The sequence below is a fragment of the Enhydra lutris genome, unplaced genomic scaffold (genome assembly GCF_002288905.1).
Source record: "Enhydra lutris kenyoni isolate GAN:26980312 unplaced genomic scaffold, ASM228890v2 scaffoldscaffold24, whole genome shotgun sequence".
In the NCBI taxonomy this organism is placed as follows: Eukaryota; Metazoa; Chordata; class Mammalia; order Carnivora; family Mustelidae; genus Enhydra; species Enhydra lutris.
The window spans coordinates 26,218,804-26,241,171 of record NW_019154108.1 but is presented as its reverse complement, the minus strand read 5'-3'; the positions used below and the strand labels follow the sequence as shown (position 1 = coordinate 26,241,171).

Below are 22,368 nucleotides of genomic sequence, written 5' to 3'. Positions count from 1 at the left end.
ACTGTTCTCAAAAAAGGGTAAAAGGGCATGTCACTACCACCTAGATAGCTTTTCCAAACTACACTGTCATTCTACCCTCCAATTCTGGTCCCTCCTCTTGATGTGGGCAAGCAAACAGGCACGAGAATGGAGGGGTTAGGGATAAAAACATTTCTTTCATGAGATTATTAAACAGTTGTTTCCCTCCAACCTACCACATTTACAAGCCACTAGGCTAGGAGGGCCTGGCTGGCTCAGTTGGTGGAGCACTCGACTCACGATCTTGGGGTTGTAAAAATCAAGCCTGCATTCGGTGTAGAGATTACCTAAAAATAAAATCTTTTGCGGCACCTGGGTTACTCTGTCAGTTAAGCATCTGCCCTTGGCTCAGGACTCCCATGGGGGCTCTCTGCTCAGCAAGGAGCCTGCTTCTCCCTCTCCCTCTGTCCCTCCCCTGCTTCTGCTCTCTGTCAAATGAATAAATAAAATCCTTAAAAAAAAAAAAAAAAAAAGGACCACTAGGCTAAATACATGTGCTTATAAATTTTCTAATTTCATACAAATAAAGCACTAAGTTGAGAACTGGGAGATCTGAATTCTCATTTTCCCCAATATCTGTCCAATCTGAAACAAAGTTACTTCTTTGTGCCTCAATGGGAATGTATTACATCAAAACTAGAAGTTATAAATAACTTCCTGGAATTGTTCTTAAGGATAAAATCTTTAAAATGTGATGAATAAGGAATTATGATAAGGAATTATCATGATAATTCCTTTACCTTCACTTAGGTATAAAAGCATAAAGTAATCTGTCCACTGTGTGACCCTGAAGTGTACAAGACAAGACCAACCACCCAGAGCCAATTAGAAATAAACGAAGAAGAGTGGGGAGCCTGGGTGGCTCAGTCGTCAAGCATCTGCCCTCAGCTCAGGTCATGATCCCAAGGTCCTGGGATTGAGCTCCATCCACATCAGGCTCCCTGCTCCTCGGGAAGCCTGCTTCTTCCTCTGCTTATATGCCCTCTCTCGATGTCTCTCTCTCTCTGTCAAATAAATAAAATCTTTAAAAAAAAAAAAAAAGAAAGAAAGAAAGAAATGAAAAGGATTCCTTGGGCCTTGACTAATCCCTATATTCAACCCCAAAAGCTTGGCCAAAGCAAATCTAGCTTGAGAATTGGGAAAACAGATTCCCATTAATGAATTCTTCTGAATATTCAACCTCACCAGAAAAAGAAATTATGGACTAATGAGATTTTTAGAAAGTGAAACATTCACAATTTTTAACTGAAGACTTTCACTGGGCATTTCCAGGTTAGGAATTGGGACAGTACACTGCAATTGTTAAAAATTACTCTACGGCCATACCACCCTGAACGCACCCGATCTCTTCTGAAATTGTTAAAAATTAGGTGACAGACAAAAATTTTAATAATCTTACCACCACCACCAGCCCCTCCTCAGAGAGGGAAAAAAATCAGTTTCAGCAGCTTATATGACTCTACGGCTTCCCAATTTCCTACAAAATGGCCAATAGTAATGCAACTCATATGGTTCCTGGCAGACAGTGTGTGCCAAATAAGTATCTGTTGAATGAATGATTGATTCCCTTATTTCTCACATCTTCTACACCATTTCAGTACACCTGTATGAATGCTGGCATATTTGTTTTCTTTTAGCCTATTAAAAATTAAAATGCAGGGCACCTGGGTGCCTCAGTGGGTTAAGCCTCTGTCTTCGGCTCAGGTCATGATCCCAGGGTCCTGGGATTGAGCCCCCCCCCAGCATCAGGCTCTCTGCACAGCAGGGAGCCTGCTTTCCCCCTCCCCCTCTACCTGCCTTTCTGCCTGCTTGTGATTTCTCTCTCTGTCAAATAAATAAATAAAATCTTTTTTAAAAATAAATAAATAGGGGTGCCTGGGTGGCTCAGTGGGTTAAAGCCTCTGCCTTAGGCTCAGGTCATGATCCCAGGGTCCTGGGATCGAGCCCCGCATCGGGCTCTCTGCTCAGTGCAGAGCCTGCTTCTCTCTCTCTCTCTCTCTGCCTGCCTCTCTGCCTACTTGTGTTCTCTGTCAAATAAATAAATAAAATCTTTAAAAAAAAAATTAAATAAATAAATAAATAAAAATTAAAATGCAAATGGTGGCTAAAAAGACAAATTCTAAAAACTCTCATTTTGTTTCATCAGCTTCTCCTTCATCATATGGTACTGTAGTGGGTATGAGCACCAACAACTCTTAGACCCACCCATAAGCTGGTTAAATTATTTATAAATAACAAACACAATTATAGCCAAGTTTCAATGCAAAATTAATTAACTGAGTCCAGAATAATGTAAGACCAAAGCAAAAATATGAACAAAGGTATTTTTACTGCAAGAACTAGAAACTCCTATAGTGCCAGCTTCTAGCCCTATCTTAATGATGCCAAGTCACATCGTCTTCAACACTGAAGTAAATCAACTTCCCCTATAATGACAGTGCAGACCAACTTCCTACTAATATCCTATCAACCATTTCCTCTACAGGAAAAGCAAAAAACCCTACCAGTTCTCACTTAGCTAAAAAGCAATTCCTTTCTCATAATCCTACCATTTGGATTGGGTTCTGGATACAAAAACAAAAAAAAAAAAAAATTAAAAATCCCAAAACACTTTCAGCAAAACAATCAACTCCATCTTTCCCTTAATATGGATAACCCATCCATGCCAAACACCAGAACTGAATACTACTGTGTATCACTGAAGATGCCAACTAGGATGACAAAATGTCTAATATCTGGGCGTTTCTCAAATCAGAAGTTCCAGTGCACTATAGACTGTTACACAAATGTCAGTTACATCTGAGACATGGATAATGTTTTAATAAATGTGGTTCCCTCTTTCAAGGCATTCAAGGACAAGTGGAATATTTTGTAAACAGACTTTATGGCTACAGTAGCCTCAACAGCAGATTTAAAAGTGGCCTACCCTTTGAAGAGGGAGGATAGTTACACACACACACACACACACGCGCGCGCGCGAGGGGATACAGACATGAAATACTACTTCTCCTTAAAGTATCCATTCCCACATCTAGAGCACCACCTACCCATACTTTCAACAAGCAAATTATGACCAACTCCATCCCTCAGCATCCCAGGAAGCTTAATCCTCTCCTTGTATCCTTTTACAAGTTTAATTCACTTCAACAAGCAATCCGGACCGAGAGGGTGCCTAATTCACCACCCAGAAAATTCAAGAGCCAACTTTCTCCTTTTATGCACAACCACTTATCGGATCTTCTTTCTCGCCCCCCTCTTAATTACTCCCTCAACTCCCCTTCCTCGCCACCAGCACGGACCTCTTTGGTACCCCCCACCACCCTTGCCTCGGGACTCCAACATTCCCCCATTCTCACCCCATCAACCACCAGCCTGAAGGTCTGCAGACACCGCCACCGCACCAACCAGACCACCCTCTCACCGGACCCCACCAGCCCAAACACGGCAAACTCCTCATTCAGGGAAGGGGAGGGCGATGCTCTTCAAACTCACCACACGAAGTCGTTGCTTTTGTCCTCGTAGGAATTGATGAGCCCGTTGCACAGGGGGGCGAGCAGAGGTCTCTTCCTGCTGCCGCTGCCGAGGCTGGAGCTGCTCCCTCCCACGCCGGCGCTGGGCCTGGCCGCGCAGCTGAGCCGAGACAGGCCCGCGGACACCGCCCCGCCGCCGCTGCCGGACACAGCGGCCGCCACCAGCACAGGCCGCGCCGGGCCCCCGAGGCCGCCCGAACCCGCGGCCTGGGCCGCTCCGCCGGACGCCGCCGCTGCCACCGCCGCGGAAGGGGGCGACGGGGAAGAGGACAAGGACGAGGAGGCGGAAGTCACCGAGGAGGCCGCCGAGGAGCCAGGGCTGGTCCCGGCGGAGCCCGACCCGGCCTGGCGGCTCCCAGACATCGTGACTCCCCCACCTCCGGCCGGGCGCTCGGAGAGGGACCGCGACCGCGACCCGCCGCCGCCTCCCTCCCCTCAGCCTCAGTGCATCCTGAGGCCGCGCGCCGCGCCGGGAGGTGGGGCTGAGGAACAATAAAGTTGATTTTTTTAAGGCGAGCCCACAGCAGCGTCCGACGGGAGGGGGCGGAGGAAACTAAGAAAGCGGAGGGGAAACCACTACCGCTGCCGAGGCCGCCACCGCCGCGGGCCCCGCCGCAGCCAACCGGGGCGCGCGGAGGGCCGGCCGTGCGCGCACGCGAGCGGCGGAAGGGGCGGGAGCGGCGGCGGAGACAACTTCGCGGGCCGCCGGGACGCGCACAGCGCGCCCCCGGTGGCGGCCTAGTAACGTTGGCCGCGCTCGTCCACAGCTGTTGTTGCTCGTGACGTACGGGGCGGGGCAGGTTGTGCTACGGGTGAAAAGGCTACAAAGAGGGGAATGAATGATAGGGTGGCGCAATGGTTTGGGAGCTGGGGCAAAGAGCGGAGTGCCGGCGAGAGGACTGCGCACGCGCTCTGGGCTTCGACCCTCGCGGCTGCCCCGGGTCTCCGGTCCACGCTCGGAGCGTCGCGGGCGCGGAGTCACCGCACCGCGCCGGCGTGGGGGCGAGCCGCATTCCTGAACGTGGAGAGGGAGCGGTCGCTGTCGCTGTCGCTTATCGCCGAGAGTCTGGTGGTGTGACCTACTGGCAGGTGCTTCCGAGCTGCGGTTTGAAGGCTTTGCAGACCAGGACGGGAGGAAAAAACCCAGGACCTCAGAGCTGTTGAAAAGAGCACTGGACTGAGAGTCAAAAAGTCTGGGCTCTGCTGTTAAACCATTCCACAGTATTGTGAGGACTAAATTAAAATGAAGTCGGTGAACAGTGCTTTGTAGATTCCGAACATTGTAGCAAATGTTACCAATTTGATTGGTTCGACCATGCTGTTTTGTATCTTGAAAAATTATTTACCAAATTAAGCATAACAATAATGGGGAAACAAATTATATTTAATCTGAACACAGCTCAGTCAGAACCTCGATTTAATGTGGATCTGATACATTTCTAGCACAAAACAAGGAAACCTGGCCGTTAATACCCCCCCAAAAATGTGCAATTTCTGGTAGTTTTTTGGAATATCAAAAATTGAATACAGATTTTCATTTTCCATTTTAAGGATCCTCAAGATTCCGGGGGATACAAATTAGAAACAACAGGGTAATTTTCGGTGCCCCTTCCAGCTCTGTCATCCTGTGGTTCCTAGAGGGAAAGATCCCAGATTTAATTCTGTCCTGTGAATTGAAGACCTTTCCCTAGGAACCTTTATCCATGCTGAAGGGACAGAACCAGGGAAGGGCCTAGATGAAGGCCCAGCAAAAAGACCTAGCCTTTCCTCTGAGCAGTGTTCCATCAAAAAGCTGTCATCCTCAACTTTGACTTTACCGCTTACCTTACTATTACCAGCTCACGTTTCTGATCAGAATATGATATAGGAATGAGCTTATCAGATCTCCAAGAATCACCCTCCTTGTGTGAACATTGCATTACCTAAACACTTAATTTCACTTTCAAGATCCATCTGAAATATGAAGCCTTAAGGACACCTCAGCAGAAATATTTACACTTCACTTGGTGCTAGGGTATTTTTTTTCTTTTTTGCACTTATAACATTGTTATTTTCCTGGTTTATGTGTGATTCTCCTCTGCTAGCTTATTAGCTTCAGCTTTGTATTCCCAACATATAATATACCTATGATAGGTGCTTATTAAATATTTCTTGACTAACGAATAAAGCAATTGGTCTCATTTTTAGTTTAATTATTTGCTTATGGTCCATTTTTCCAACTAAATTGTAAGCTCTATCAAAGACAGGACCATATTGGTTCTCATTGGGGAGTCAATAATTTCTTGATGAAGGAATGCATTAATAAGTAAGTGTAAAGAATCTGATGAATATTTATCAAGTACTTAGTATACATAGACCTACACTGGGCAAGAAAGAGATAAAGAAGTTTATAAAACATTGTTTCTGCACTCAAGAAGCTTAAGGAATAATTGAAGAACTAGAAAAATGAATACAAAGATAAGTAACACTACCAAAGAACACATACTACGTGCTTAATGAGTAAAGCAGAGAAACACCATAGGAGCAGAAACAAGAGCACTTGCTAAAGGCCAGCCGTGTGTGGCATTGGAGGAATGTTTACATCAAATTCAGATACCTGTTTTATAGGGGGGAAAGCTTATTCAGCAAAAATTCATCTGGGGACCAGACTGTGAAAGCCTTGAATCCACTTCTGGAAATAACCTACAGGCAATTGGAAACAATGAAAGCATTGCAAGGGGGTAAAATATATTCAAAGTGTTGTTTTTAAGATTAAGTTTTCACCAGATTAATCTTTCAGAAGAGGTTGGAGATTAGGACCAAAGAAACTAATTAGGAAAAAATGATGGCAGTCCAAACATAGGTGAGGAGATTCTAGATTAGTGTGATGACAAAGAAAGGGAGTATTCTGAGAAAAATACTAAAGAATCTATAGAATTAAGTTACTCTTTATAGAAGAATCTTCACCATCCCTGAGGGCATGACCCATGATCTGTCTTGTTCATTATTCTTTTCCCCAGTACTTGGCACAAAGGCCATTAAGTCGATTAAGTAAAAAATGATGGAATACAGGGGCACCTGGCTGGAGGAGAGAGTGAGAGTGTGACTCTTGTTTTCGGGGTCATGAGCTCCAGCCCCATGTTGGGTATAGAGATTACTTAAATAAAACTATTTGTTAAATGATGGACTACAAAGAAGAATGACTGTAAAGATGAGTCCAGGGATTTCAGCATGATGACAGAATTGGAGAAGGCCAGTGGCCAGTGGATGTTTTAGTTTTGGACGTGTTCAGTAAGTGGATGAAAATATATTCAAGGGGGCACTGCAGTGACTCAGTGGGTGGAGCATCTGCTTCCGCTCAGGTCATGATCCCAGGGTCCCAGGGATGGAGCCCTGCACTGGGTTCCCTGCTCAGGGGGAGCCTGCTTTTCCCTTCTCCATGGCCCCCAACTAGTGCTCTCTCTCTCTCTCTTTCTCTCTAATAAATAAATAAGATCTTTAAAAATACATGTGTGTGTGACTATATATACATATATATATATATATATTCAAATAAACAAATCCAGGCAGTGACCAAAAATTCAGGTTAAGACACAGGAGAAAGTTCAACACATGAAAAATAAAACTGCAGGTTCCTGAGATTCTGACTCTAAGTCTGGGGTGGACCTATGAATATGTATTTTTTTTTTTTTAAGATTTTATTTGTTTATTCGATACAGGTAGAGATCACAAGTAGACAGAGAAGCAGGCAGAGAGAGAGGGGGAAGCAGGCTCCCTGCTGAGCAGAGAGCCTAATGCAGGGCTCTATGCGGGGCTCGATCCCATGACCCCGAGATCATGACCTGAGCTGAAGGCAGAGGCTCAACCCATTGAGCCACCCAGGCGCCCCTGAATATGTATTCTTTTTTTTTTTTTTTTTTTTTTTTTTTTAGAGAGAGAGAGGGAGAGAGAGCAAGCACAGGCAGACAGAATGGCAGGCAGAGGCAGAGGGAGAAGCAGGCTCCCTGACGAGCAAGGAGCCCGATGTGGGACTCGATCCCAGGACGCTGGGATCATGACCTGAGCCGAAGGCAGCTGCTTAACCAACTGAGCCACCCAGGCGTCCCATGAATATGTATTCTTAACAGCACCCAAGTGAACCTAACGCTTTGAGAAACACTGATCATTCTGTAGGGAATGCCCGAGAAATATGTAAAATGGTCTCTTTCTTCCAAGTAGCTTATTGAAGAGACTTCTTAGCTGAGAAGCCTCCTAGAAAAAAAAATCATCAGTGCCTAGTATTACCTCTTTGGGAACTAGGTTCAGTAAAATCTAAATTTAAGAAAGGAAATGGAGGGAATAGGAGATGTGATGCAATGGAATTTCCCTTTCATATCAGTTAAATCTATAAAGACTGTTCTCAAAGTACACAGTCCTTATTCTTTTCTACAGGCAAAATGTTCTGGAAAAGCAGAAGAGAAAAGAGGAAGCATGGCAAAACACACACACACACACACACACACACACACACACACACACACACACCAAGGAATTCAGACATCAGGAAAAGAAGCAAATAGAAGAAGACAAGAAAACATTATGAAAATGAAAGTAATGTAAAATAAAAACTAAGCCTTAATAATTGAAAGAACTCCATCACATTGTTAATTAACCCTATAAATGACAAAAATGACAAGACAAAATCCAAGTCTTTTATGAAAATGCTGTTACCGAAGTAAAATACAAAGGAGTTAAGATGGAATGGAATTACCAAAAAGATTAAACTTCGAGACCTATTTCCAAAGGGGCTAATCCAGGGGTGCCTGGCTGGCTGAGTCAGAAGAACATATGACTCTTGATCTTGGGGTTGTGAGTTTGAGCCCCACGTTGGGTGTAGAGACTACTTAAAAACAAAATCAATCAAAAATAAATAAATAAATAAATAATATCGATCAATCAATCAGTACAAAGTAACTTATCCAAGTATAATCTGTTAGGGCAGTAAGACTGCTGGTTTCTACCTCCAGCTAGTCCTGCCCTTTGCTAACCAATCTCTCAAAAAGATCCTTTCTAAAAAGCTTTATCTGCCTGATTCACCAGAAGAGTTTGCCGCCTGTTTGCCCTGTTTGCTGTCCAAGCAAATCTCTTAGTGAATAATAGTTTCCTGTTAAGTTTTTTCTTTTTAATTTAATGGGATTACCTGTTCTAAAAAAAGAGAAGAGAGAGATGTGAAGTAAACATGGTATTAAAAAGCTGAACTAACAGAGGAAAGGAGAAAATATATTTTTTTGTTAGTGTTAATGGACAGGAGAAAAATAGAAAGGTTTCTATAATGCAATAGCATAATAATACATCTAGAAGAAAATAATCCATCATCTGCTGGTAAAATGAAAAGCTCCAATTTATAAATTAAAACCAGAGATAGGGGCGCCAGGGTGGCTCAGTGGGTTGAGGCCTCTGCCTTCGGCTCGGGTCATGATCTCAGGGTCCTGGGATCGAGCCCCACATTGGGCTTTCTGCTCTGCCTGCCTCTCTGCCTGCTTGTGATCTCTCTCTCTCTCTCTCTCTGTCAAGTGAATAAATAAAATCTTTAAAAGAAATAAAAAATAAAACCAGAGATAGACAGTTACCTATGGAGAACTATAATTTCTTAAGAGTTACTGTTCGCAAACAACTTTTTTCCGAAAACGTGTATCACACTGTTTTCGTTGCTAGAATGGCATTGTCAGCTTTTATTCTGTTCTTCCAGTCTTCTGTGTAAAATTGTAAGCATTTTTTAGGGAAGATAAGCTAATAGCACTGATACCTTGGTAAGTCAGTCAACATATTAAAAGAAGTTCATTTCCTGGGGCACCTGGGTGGCTTAGTGGGTTAAAGCATCTGCCTTTGGCTCAGGTCATGATCCCAGGGTCCTGGGATCAAGCCTGGGATCAAGCCCCGCATCGAGCCCCGCATCGAGCCCCGCATCGAGCTCCTCATGGAGCCCTGCATGGAGCATCGAGCATCATCTGGCTCTCTGCTCAGCAGGGAGCCTAATTCCCTTAATCTCTCTGCCTGCTTCTCTGCCTACTTGTGATCTTTGTCTGTCAAATAAATAAAATATTTTTTAAAAAAAGAAGAAGAAAAAGAAGTTCATTTCCTTTATTAAAGCACCTCTTTGGCAAGCTACTGCTAGCAATTTTAGTCAAGGCAGTTGTAAAAATATGTCCTGGACCAATCAGAAGTACTCTAACAACGAAAGATTATAGGCAGAGCTGTGTGAATGTGAGTGCAACTTACTGAATAGGGTTAGTCAGTTTCCAAAAAAAAAAAAAAATTGCCCGAGACTGGGAAAAACCATTTTGGACTAGAAAAACATTTGTTCGGGTGCCTGGGTGGCTCAGTCAGTTGAGCTTTCAGCTCAGGTCATGATCCTCAGGGTCTTGAGGTCAAGTCCCGCATTGGGGCTCCCTGCTCCAGCTCTCTGTCGCTCTGTCTCTCTCACTCAAGTAAATTTAAAAAAAAAAAAAATCCTTAAAAAAAATTTGCTCACCTGATATATGGCAATATGTATGTATTTTATGAATATATGGGTAGGTTTAGATCCACTTGAAAGTAATAAAACAAAACAAAAGGAGGTCTATTGAATTCTAATGAATTCAAAAAAGAACAATTGGAGTCATCTTGAGGTAGAGACCAGGTAATAAAGGGCAAAAAAGGAAAAAAAAAAAACAACACTTTGTGTTGAAATTAAAGCATGTAACATAGTGAATCTTTTGCTCCATGGATTTAACCACTCATGCATGCAATGTAGCATAACTAAACAATCTGGGAAAGCGTATATAGCTAGAATCAAGCACTGTTTAAAAGAAGAAATTATTGGGGCACCCGGGTGGCTCAGTGGGTTAAAGCCTCTGCCTTCTGCTCAGGTCATGATCCCAGGGTCCTGGGATTGAGCCCTGCATAGGGCTCTCTGCCAAGCAGGGAGCCTGCTCCCCACCCCCCCACCGCCGCCTGCCTCTCTGCCTACTTGTGATCTCTCTCTCTGTCAAATAAATAAATAAAATCTTAAAAAAAAAAACAAACAGCAAATTGTTCACTGTGACTTGCATCAAGACTCCTTCCTGAAAGAATAAATGAAACAAGATGGGATCGGGAGGGAGCCAAACCATAAGAGACTCTTAATCTCACAAAACAAACTGAGGATTGCTGGGGGGGGGGGGGCGCAGGGGGTGGGGTGGTTATGGACATTGGAAAGGGTATGTGCTATGGTGAGTGCTGTGAAGTGTGTAAACCTGGCGATTCACAGACCCGTACACCTGGGGCTAATAATACATTATATGTTAATAAAAAATTAAAAATTAAAAAAAAAAGAATTTGGAAAAAAAAAAAAACCCTCCTTCCTAGACTGCAACTTTCTTTCTGTCTAGTACCCTGGGCATTCGGGCAAGTCATACTGTGATATCCACTGCAACACATGCTCCTATCATCTTCTAAATTCTGTTAAAAAAAAACTAAGAATGCTAAAGTAGCTCTGGATTGTGAAATTGTGTAACCAACCTAGAATGAAGGGTGAATAGTATTTGGTTATAATCATTGTAATTAGATTTATACCAGGTTGCAAGAGAAGTTAGTGTGGGAACCTATTGTTAACCTTATTTTTTTAATTTTTTAAAAATTTTATTTATTTATTTGACAGACAGATCAAAAGTAGCAGTGGGTGGGGGGAGCAGGCTCCCCACTGAGCAGAGAGCCCAATGCAGGGCTCAATCCCAGGACGGCGAGATCATGACCTGAGCCGAAGGCAGAGGCCTCAACCCACTGAGCCACCCAGGTGCCCCTATTGTTAACCTTTAAAGGTGAGGTCAAATAAAACAAGGATTCATTCTGACCTATTTCCTCTTATTTCCTGAGTCCACATGGTAATTCTTACATTTTTAATTTGCTCTATTCGGATAACAACAAGTATTTCTTACCTCAGCCTAAGTCCTCCCACCCAGAGCCTCAGGCAGATATCTTCCATTAAACCAGTTCATAAACTGCCTTTGCACTTATCAATTCATTGTGAGATAATAGAAACTGGTATTATCTCATCTCCAGTTGGGAAAAATGAGGTCAAAGCAGTAAAGTTGCTGGCCAAAATTCTAGCACTCCACCCAGTGTTCAAGGACTGAGGGTTGCCCAATCTGGGTAATCTCTGTCCAACAGTAGTTCGACAGATAGAAGAGTGTATGTTAGTTCTGAGTCATTACACCAAAGTCACAAGTAATTGAGTATCATACACCACGCCTCCTTCTTTCTTCCTTCACTGTTTGATATGACCTCATTCTCAAATACTTGATTTATACCAAGATATAATCAGTGTTAATAATACATCTGAAGAAATTACAAGCTGAATCCCATCCTAAAAATTGAATTCTGTATTGATATCCACTGCAGTGTCAACAGAAGTGTATTATTTTCCATTGTTACCATAACAAATTACCACAAATGTAATAGCTCAAAACAACAGAATCTAGGCTTGCTGGTTTCACTGTTGAATCTCACAAGATTCAAATCAAGGTCTCAGGGGAGCTGCTTTCCTTTCTGAAGGCTCTGGGGAATCATCTGCCCCTGCGCTCCTTCAGATTGTTGGCAGAATTGAATTTTGTGGGTCATAGGATTGAAGTCTGTTCTCAGCTTCTGTGCACCTGCATTCCTTGGCCGGTGGCCCCTTACCCCTCTCACCAGCAACAGTGAGTCAAGACCTTCTCACACTGCATCTCTCTGATTTCTTCTGCCTTCCTGCTCCACTTTTATTTATTTATTTTTTAAAGATTTTATTTATTTATTTGACAGAGAGACAGTGAGCAAGAGCATGAGCGAGGAGAAGGTGAGAGGGAGAAGCTGACTCCCATGTAGCTGGGAGTCTGATGTGGGACTCGATCCTGGGACTCCGGGATCATGACCTGAGCTGAAGGCAGTTGCTTAACCAACTGAACCACCCAGGCACTCCCTGCTCCACTTTTAAAGGGCCAATGGGATTACATTGGACCCACCCAAAAAATCAGGGAAAAATGTCTCTAAAAGTCAGCCAATTACATCTACGAAATGTCTTTGTCTTGTAACATAACATATTGGCATGTTCCAGGGATTAGGGTATGACATCTTTGGCAGGGCTTTTCATCTGCCACCTGGGTGGCTCATTTGGTGAAGAGTCTGCTTTCTGCTCAGGTCATGATCCCAGGAGGCTCCCTGTTCAGTGGGGAATCTGTTTCTCCCTCTCCCTCTGCCCCTCCCTTCTTTATCTCTCTCACTCTTTCCCAAATGAATAAATAACATCTCTAAAACACTACAGTCTTGGGGCGCCTGGGTGGCTCAGTGGGTTGAGCCTCTGCCTTCGGCTCAGGTCGTGGTCTCAGGGTCCTGGGATCGAGCCCCACATTGGGCTCTCTGCTCAGCAAAGAGCCTGCTTCCCCATCTTCTTCTGCCTGGCTCTCTGCCTACTTGTGATTTCTCTTTGTCTGTCAAATAAATAAATAAAATCTTTAAAAACAAACAAACAAAAAACCTGCAGTCTTTAGTTAATAATACTGTTTCAATATTCACTTCATCAATCATGACAAATGTAGCATACTAATGCATTATGTTAATAATAGGAGAAACTGCTGGCAGGAGGGCAGATATGGAATTTATGTGTACTCTTTGCTTAATATTTCTGCAAACTTAAAACTGCTCTAAATAATGAAGTCCATCAATTTTTAAAAAAGATGAAAATTTTAAAAATGAAATTTTCAGAGGTTTGAAGAATAGATAAAGGAAAATTAAAGGGAGAAAATAGAGGAAGAAATGTTTTTTTGTTTGTTTGTTTTAAAGATTTTATTTATTTATTTGACAGACAGATCACAAGTAGGCAGAGAGAGAGGAAGGGAAGCAGGCCCCCTGTGTTTCTCATACTCCAGTAACCCCCAAATTGTGTGTCAAATCAGTGTTCTCCTTACTCTTCAATGCTATTTGAAGATATTTTTTCCTTTTTTTCCTTTAAGATTATTTATTTATTTATTTATTTGACAGAGAGAGAGAGAGAGATCACAAGTAGGCAGAGAGGCAGGCAGAGAGAGAGCGGGGATGTAGGATCCCCACTGAGCAGAGAGCCTGAAACAGGGCTCGATCCCAGGACCCTGGGACCATGACCCAAGCCGAAGGCAGAGGCTTTAATCCATTGAGCCACCCAGTTGCCCCTCTTTCTAAGATTCTTATGTTGAAATCCTAACCCCCAATATGATGCTACTAGGAGGTGGCTCTTGGGGGCTGATTAGGTCAGAAGGGGAGAATCTTAGTAAATGGGATTAGTGCCCTTATAAGAGACACGAGAGCTTGCTGCCTTTATCTCTCCTCACTGCCATGTGAATAAACAAGGAGACGACCATCTCCAAGCCATGAAGTGAGTGCTCCCCAGATAGGAAATCTACCAGCATCTGGATCTTGGACTTCGAAGTCTTCAGAGCTGTGAGAAATAAATGTTGTTTAAGCCACCCAGTCTATGGAGATGGTTGTGGCAGCCAGGCTGACAAAGGCAGATGTATTATAAGCAACACTAGATGTTAATAGAAAAAATGCCTACACTGTTCTGAGGGAAAACTTTTTTAAGCCTAAAATTTTAAAACCAAACTATGAGTCAAGTTTGAGGGCAGAACAAAGTTATCTTCATACATAAAAGTGCTTAAAATGGTTCCCACCTATATCCCAATTCCTTTTGCCTGGCCCAGTCACCTGGCTGCTGAGTACAGTCCGCTAAGGCCTTGTCCTACGGACGATCGCCCTTGGGTGGCTGGAGCTGGGAGTCTGCTTTCTAACCTGCTTCTCTCCTTCCACCCACCTCCCAGGCCAATAGCGAACAGCCGAGCACTGACACAAGGCTACCCAAAACTCCAGCTTCCTTGGGACCAACCTTGCAGTGTGGTTAGTGAGCCTTGGCCCCCTGGAGAACTAGACTGCGATTAGTCGCCACATGAAAACTCATTCTGGCCCAGCTTCCTCCCTGAGCCCCATCCTGCTTCCCTTGCTCCCCTCCTCCCCAGGGAAAACCCTCATTAAATCACTCTCCTAAGAATTCCCATCTCAGGCTCTGCTTCTAGGGAATACGATATAATCCCCTACACATTCCTTGAAAAAGACTGCTTGAGAATGATCTCCAACTTACAAAATAACAAAAAAGAATCCAAGGGACCTCTACTTCTTTTTTTTTTTTTTAGAAGATTTTATTTATTTATTTGACATAGAGAGAGACAGAGAGAGGGGGAACACAAGCAGAAGGAGTGGGAGAGGAAGAAGCAGATTTCCCACTCAGCAGTGAGCCTGATGCCTTGATCCCAGGACTCTGGGATCCGAAGGCAGATGCTTAAGGACTGAGCCACACAGGTGCCAACGGGACCTCCACTCCTGACCAATATGGAGTAACAAGGACTAAGTTTTCCCTCCCACATAAAACCACTGAAAAAACAGGCTCACTGTGTGAAACTGTACTTTTAGACATTGGATAGCGGGTAACACAGAACCGTGAACCCTGCAAAAAAGGGTGAAGAAATGAGGCGAGCCCTAGAATTACTCCAGCTGAGTGCTTGAAAAACATCTCCAGTCCACGCCACTGGGAAAGGGGACCCAGGAAGTGCCAGATGGTCTCTCTTGATTGAGGAAACGTAACTGGAAGTCTGAGAAGTGGCTAAAAATGCAGTGGCTAGAGTTTTTAGGGCAGAGCTGCAGAAAGGAAAGAGCTATACAGAGACAGAGTTCCAGAGACCTAAAGAATATCTTTAGGGGTGCCTGGGTGGCTCAATGGGTTGAGCCTCTGCTTTCGGCTCAGGTCCTGATCTCAGGGTCCTGGGATGGAGCCCCAGGTCCAGCTCTCTGCTCAGCGGGGAGCCTGCTTCCCCCTCTCTTTCTCTCTCTGCCTGCCTCTCTGCCTACTTGTGACCTCTGTCTGTCAAATAAATAAAATCTTTAAAAAATTTTTTAAAAAAGTATGTTTAAATCTTCGGCTGAATACTGATTCATGACTGCATGTGAAAGAAAGCCTGAGGTTGGGGCAAGAACCACCCAAAGGGGCAGGAGGAATCATCCCCAAAGTTCGCCCTGATCTAGGAAGAGTCACTGAAATGTGAGGGCTGTTTTTTTGCCCCAACTCGTGCAAATTACTCCAGCTAATTCACAGGAATTTTATCATGGTCTTTAATTCCTAGCAAGCACTGAAAAAATTTAAAAAACTAGACACATACATATTAGACAAAGAGGCAGTGCTATCATTATTTAATAAATAGTGCTAGAAGCATGCTCCATTTAGAAAAATTATAAATTAAACCTCAGTTTGTGGCATGCAAAAACATATATTCCAAATAAACTAAAGTTTCAAATATAAAATAATAATGATCAAGTAATATTTCTGAGCTTTCATATTGAGCCTAATATAATCTTTACCACATCTTTATTTTTTTTTTTAACATTTTATTTATTTATTTGACAGACAGAGATCACAAGTAGGCAGAGAGGCAGGCAGAGAGAGAGGAGGAAGCAAGCTCTCCACGGAGCAGAGAGCCCGATGTGGGGCTCTATCCCAGGACCCTGGGATCATGACCTGAGCCGAAGGCAGAGGCTTTAACCCACTGAACCACCCAGGCGCCCCTTTACCACATCTTTATGAAATCAGTATGCTATAACATTTGGATCATAGTGGAGTGGGATGCAGGCTTAGGAGTAAGACTGTGTCATTCCCCACCTCCAGCCCTCATTCTCTTTTAGCAGTGAAACCTAAGATCATGTCCTTTATGCATATCTCTTTTTTTTGCCCCTGTAAGGGCCTTTTCAATCCGAGTTATTTTTTTTTCCTTTATTCTGGGAAATGAATCTTCACAACATATTATTTCATCATATAGTTCCTCCTTTTTCTTTCCTTTTGAGATTTCAATTAATTGGATTTGGCACTTTTGTTTCTCTTCACTCTACCCTTTAGTAATACACACAAACACATATACATAAACATACAGATAGTTAAAATTTGTGTATCTATTAATATACACACATTATATATATATATTTATATTTATTTATATATGTAAAGTTCATATGTTTTGTATATATCTATAATTTACATATTTATATAATTTATATATTTATATTTTTTCATTTTTTAATTTTCTAATAGAGTTTCTCAATCTTATTTCACTAATTTGCATTTATGTGCGTTCATGTGCTATTAGCCTATCAATTATTTTTTTTTATTTTCTTTTTAAAGATTTTATTTATTTGACAGAGATCACAAGTAGGCAGAGAGGCAGACAGAGAGAGAGAGAGGGGGAAGCAGGCTCCCTGCTGAGCAGAGAGTCCGATGTGGGGCTCCATCCCAGGACCCTGGGATCATGACCTGAGCCGAAGGCAGAGGCTTTAACCCACTGAGCCACCCAGGCGCCCCTAAACTATCAATTATTATGTTCTCTACCAAATAGTTCCACTTGTTTAGTCTTCATTTTTTTAAAGATTTTATTTATTTATTTGATAGAGAGAGAGAGAGAAAGAAAGCACAAACAAGGGGAGCAGCAGAGGGAGAGAAGAAGCAGGCTCTCCACTGAGTAGGGAGCCAATGCCAGGCTTGATCCCAGGACTCTGGGATCATGACTAGAGCCCAAGGCAGATGCTTAACCAACTGAGCCACCCAGGTGCCCGTGTTTTTGTTTTAGTTTTTTTTTTTTTTTTAAGATTTTATTTATGTATTTGACAGAGATCACAAGTAGGCAGAGAGGCAGGCAGAGAGAGGAAGGGAAGCAGGCGCCCCACTGAGCAGAGAGCCCAACGCAGGGCTTGATCCCAGGCCCCTGGGATCATGACCTGAGCTGAAAGCAGAGGCTTTAACCCACTGAGCCACCCAGGTGCCCCATTTTTTTTAATTATTTTTGTTCCATGGGCCCCTGGCTGGCTGTCAGAAGAGTACGTGATCTCTTGATCTCAGGGCTGTGAGTTTAAGCCCCATGTTTTACTTAATAAAAGTGAAATAGTAATGATTTCTGGTTCCTGAGAGACATATGATTAGCAGATAATATCCAATCATAAATTATTTACTCATTTGTAGAAGATTCAGTGGGTCAGTCTTCCTCTATTCTTCAGGAAAAACATTTATTCATTTAACAAACATTTATTGGATACTTCCCATGTATCAACAACTGTATCAAGTTCTAGAGACGTGGTAGTTACAGGAGTTTCCCTCCTCCTAAGCTTTATTTGCTAATATATTAAGTCAGTAGATAGACTCTGTGAAACAAAGTTCACTGTTAGAAGTGATATTTTGATTAAATTGGTCAAAACCATTTCTAAGACTAATGTTTGACCATAGACCTGAATGAAAAAAGGAAGTGGGCCAAAGGAACTGTAGGGGAGGATCATTCTAGGCAGAGATTATCATATATATGCAAAGGGCCTTTGTAGGGGGAATGCTTGGTAGTTGAAGCTCAAAAACCAATGTGGGGGTGCCTGGGTGGCTCAGTGGGTTAAGCCTCTGCTTTCGGCTCTGGTCGTGATCCCAGAGTCCCGGGATCGAGCCCCGCATTGGGCTGTCTGCTCGGCGGGGAGCCTGCTTCCCCCTCTCTCTCTCTGCCTGCCTCTCTGCCTACTTGTGATCTCTCTTTCTCTCTATTAAATAAACAAAAATCTTTAAAAAACACAAAAAACCAAAGCGCTAGAACAGCCTGTGGGAAGTGTGGGGGAAAGGGAGAGAAAGAGAGAGAAAATATAAAGTCAGAAAGGTGGTGTTGGGGCACCTGAGTGGCTCAGTTGGTTAAGTGTGTGCCTTTGGCTTGGGTCATGATCTTGGACTCCTGAAATTGACCCCCATGTTGGGCTCCCTGCTCAGTAGGGAGCCTGCTTCTCCTTCTCCCTCTGCCCCTCACCTGTCCCCATGCTCTCTCTCTCTCCCTCAAATGAATAGGTAAAATCTTTTAAAGAAATGAATAGGTAAGTGGCACCTGGGTGGTTCAGTGGGTTAAGACTCTGCCTTCAGCTCAGGTCATGATCACAGGGTCCTGGGATCAAGCCCCACATGGGGCTCTCTGCTCAGCAGGGGGCCTGCTTTCCCCTCTCGCTCTGCCTGCCTCTCTGCCTACTTGTGATCTCTGTCGGTCAGATAAATAAATAAAATCTTTTAAAAAAATAAAAATAAAAATAAAAGAAATTAATAAGTAAAATCTTGAAAGAAAGAAAGGTAGGTGGTGTTACAGGCTAAATTGTAACACCTCCCCCCCCACACTGCCCCACATTCATATACTGCAGACCTTAATCCCCAGTCCCTCTGAATGTGACTACCTTTGGAGATAGGGTCTTTAAAGAGGTGAGTAAGTCAAAATTAAGGTCTTTAAGATAGGCTGTAATTCAATCTGACCAGTATTTTTGTAAGCAGAGGAAATTTGGACAATAGAGGGATACCTGGGGCATGCACAGAGAAAGACTGTGTGAGGACACAGCAAGAAGGTGGCCATCTGCCCGCCAAAGAGGTAGGCCTGAGGAGAAACCAACCCAGCCAACACCTTGATCCCAGACTTCCAGCTCCCATAACAATGCGAAAACAAACACCTGTTGTTTAACCCACCCAGTCTGTAGTATTTTGTTATAGCAGCCCTAGAAAACTAATACAGGAAGCCAGGAGCCATTTTTAACAGTCAGCTGTTACAATTTAATTGAGATTTTATTCATAGAAACTATACAAAATGATATGTCCTTGTTTTAGTGGTGCACTTGGTGAGACTTTCTTGAGAATAATATTAAGACTCTGTAGGGGCCGAGGGCAGGCTGCCCCCAAATATGTCACTTTGACATATTGATTATTTTAAATAAAAGTTACTTAAGAGATAAGTTATGCCAAAAGGACACTCAGACCTTTCTCCATCGCTCTGAATGCAGGAAATAAATTTCCCATGTGAAAGGTAATCTCCCTGTACCAGGAGGTGAAGAGACATCCTTCTTACCAGAGATAGGAAACTGAGAACTCAGAAGGTTGTATAAATAACTCTTATTATTATGTTTTTTAGAAGCTTTTTTTAAAAGATTTTATTTTTAATACACCTAATATGGGGGTTGAATTTATAACCTCAAGATCAAGGGTCACATGCTCTACCAACTGAGCCAGCCAAGCACCCCAACTCTTGTCACTCTTTACTAATTTACCACCCAAGCCCAAATTCTGTTTAGAATTTCTTACTAAGCAAAACTCCCTAAGTAAAGGGTTTTGTTTTGGTTTTAATCCTGTCAATTCAATTAATTGTTTTTCTGACTTAAAAAGTATAAAAACTGCTTGCCTTGGTCATTTCTTTAGGGCTTGATTTCATTACTGGGCCTCTGGGTACACCTATTAAAACTTTTTTTTTCTCCTGTTAATCTGTCTCATGTAAATTTTATAATGTTCAGTCCAGCTAGAAGACCTTGGGAGTAGAGAAGCATTTTTCCTTCCCTTCAACTCATGGTTTGTTTCCATTTTTTCCCCGTGAGAAAAGAAAACATAACCAGTAGTGTGGTGAGAATTGGCTAAAGGTCCTGAAGTAACGACAGAGATTCACAGAGACTCACAGAGAAAAAGATGGATGAATTTAACAACAAGAAAAATACAAATTTAACTCCTATATTTCAAAAATTAAAGTAAAAAGGCCAATATAAAAAGGCAAACCATAAACTGTGGGTAAATTTTTGTAGTAACTAAGAATGACAAAACATAGATAGTCTGTAATCTACAGTGATTGTGTTTTGAATACCATCATCTGTTTACCTTACCTCTGGTGACATGGGGAGAGCTGTGTCCAGTCTCATTTTCAATCCTTGTGATTCGGGAGAGAACCCAAACCCCAAAACTCCAAGTTTAACATATAAACCAGACTTAAGCCAGTCAGCGAGTCACATTCTTAGCGCCTCTCCCTTCCCTCCAATAAGTATGATTGGTTCAGGAATGGATGAATTACTGAAGAAAGAGGAGATTTTGCCGGGACATCTGGGAAGGAGAGCTTGTTTTTTTTTCTTGATGGCTCTGAAGTCAAAGAGGTCATAGAGAATGAAACTGTTGGCACCATGTTAGTACCATCTTGTTATCATGTGGAATCCAAGAAAGAGACCAGTACAGGAGAATGCAGTATTAATACATGGAGAGAAAGTAAATTCTGATCACAGCATTTCAGTCTTGAAATCTAGTTCTGATATCAGCACTAACCCCAACTATTTATACAGGCAATAAATCCCTTACTGGTCATTGCTCTTAACATTGAAATTGTCTTTTCAACTAGATTGTTGGGTTCTTGATTGCAATGACTCTCATTTCTGATATATTCCTAGCATCTGGCAAAGGGCCTGGTATATTGAGGACAAGGTACATAGATTTTTACTAAGCGGATATTAAATTAAGATGCTATCATTAAAAAAAAAGATGCTGTCATATTTTAAATTTGCCTTAAAGACTACTGCAACTTCCTACGTGATTTTGACTTTTCACAACATCATGAAGATATTTTCTAGTCTAAGGTAAATGCATGACTCACAGAGAACTCACTAATATTCTCTCAGTATCACGACTCCATATTTTTGGTGGGCGATACATTTGATACATTTCCAAGCACCCCCATAGCAACTAAAGTTTTAAAAATACACTCAAAATCATATTTTTATCCTTGTCAGCTCATATACTATATATCATCTCAGATCGGAAGTCCTGGTTTGCCTTCCTCCTACTTAGGAAGGAACACAATCTCTAGGGTTTCATTATTAAGTGAACATTATTCATTTGTTCATTTATTCATTTGTTCATTCTTTCCTTCATATGTTCACTGTATTATTAATCTACTGCTGCTACAATCTACTACTGCTAATACCCACAAACTTAAAGACTTAAAACAAGACCACTTGGGGCACCTGGATGGCACAGTGGGTTAAGTGTCTGTGGATGAATTAAGCTACTCTATAATGATCTTAGCTGGGACACCAACAATCCATTCTCATTATTCCATCCTGAGCGTTAACTCAAAGTTAACCATAAAATATAAAACCCTTAGGTTCAGGATGTCACAGGGTAGGCGATATCAGGAGAAATTAGTGATAAGACTGGAATAAAGATCAAATGTGAATTTAATGAAGGTGAGACTGTATTCAAAAGTATTATTGTGGGGTGCCTGGCCAGCTCAGTTGGTAGAGCACATAATTCTTGATCTCAGGGTCTTGAGTTTAAGCCCCACATTGGGCATCTGACCCATTTTATTTATTTATTTAGCTTTTAAAAAATTTTACTTAAAAAAAAGGAAGAAAAGGATTTTACTTAATTATTTTAGAGAAAGAGTGCACGGGAGGAGGTGTAGAGGGGGAGCGGCAAAGACGAAGGGAGAGGAACAAGTAGACGCAGTGCTGAGCACGGAGCCCTATGTGCGGCTCAATCTCACAACCTGAGCCAAAATCAAGAATCGGATGCTCAACCAACTGAGCCACCCAGGCATCACTAGCCTGCTTAAAAAAAAAAAAGTGTTATTGCAAGAGAAAGATACCGACTACTGCAAGCGGGGGAGGCCGATTATTGCAACATGGGGAACGTTTTGACCACAAGGTGTACGAACGACACTCCAGACTTAGGCAGAAGAGAAGAGTAAACAAAGCTAGAAAGAACTAGCTGTGGGGACATGGGGTGAATGGGTGATGTCAAATATAATCATGAAAACTTTACTAAAAAGGCATCAGGAGGTTTCAGCCCCACTACTCACAGTCAGCTGCAGACCCAACAAGAGGAGAAAACTTGATTTTAAGACCTGACCATTCACAGACTTGACCTTGCACATGCATACTACCCTACTACTCCAGCCAGAAGAAGAGATGCTTTCCTCCCCGGCTCCCCTTCCCCTGC

At 42.6% G+C, this 22,368-nt stretch overlaps 1 protein-coding gene across 2 annotated transcripts in view; it reads right to left on the bottom strand.

The window, feature by feature from the left end:
- The window catches only part of LOC111150846 (ring finger and WD repeat domain 2), a 249,971-nt gene extending 245,996 nt beyond the window's left edge, over nucleotides 1-3,975 (bottom strand). For both annotated transcript variants that reach the window (XM_022508477.1, XM_022508479.1), the window contains exon 1: nucleotides 3,511-3,975. In XM_022508477.1, coding sequence (XP_022364185.1) covers nucleotides 3,511-3,911 — 401 coding nt within the window. In that variant the 5' untranslated portion in view covers nucleotides 3,912-3,975. The remainder of the gene's footprint in view (nucleotides 1-3,510) is intronic.
- Between the last annotated feature and the right edge of the window lie 18,393 nt (nucleotides 3,976-22,368).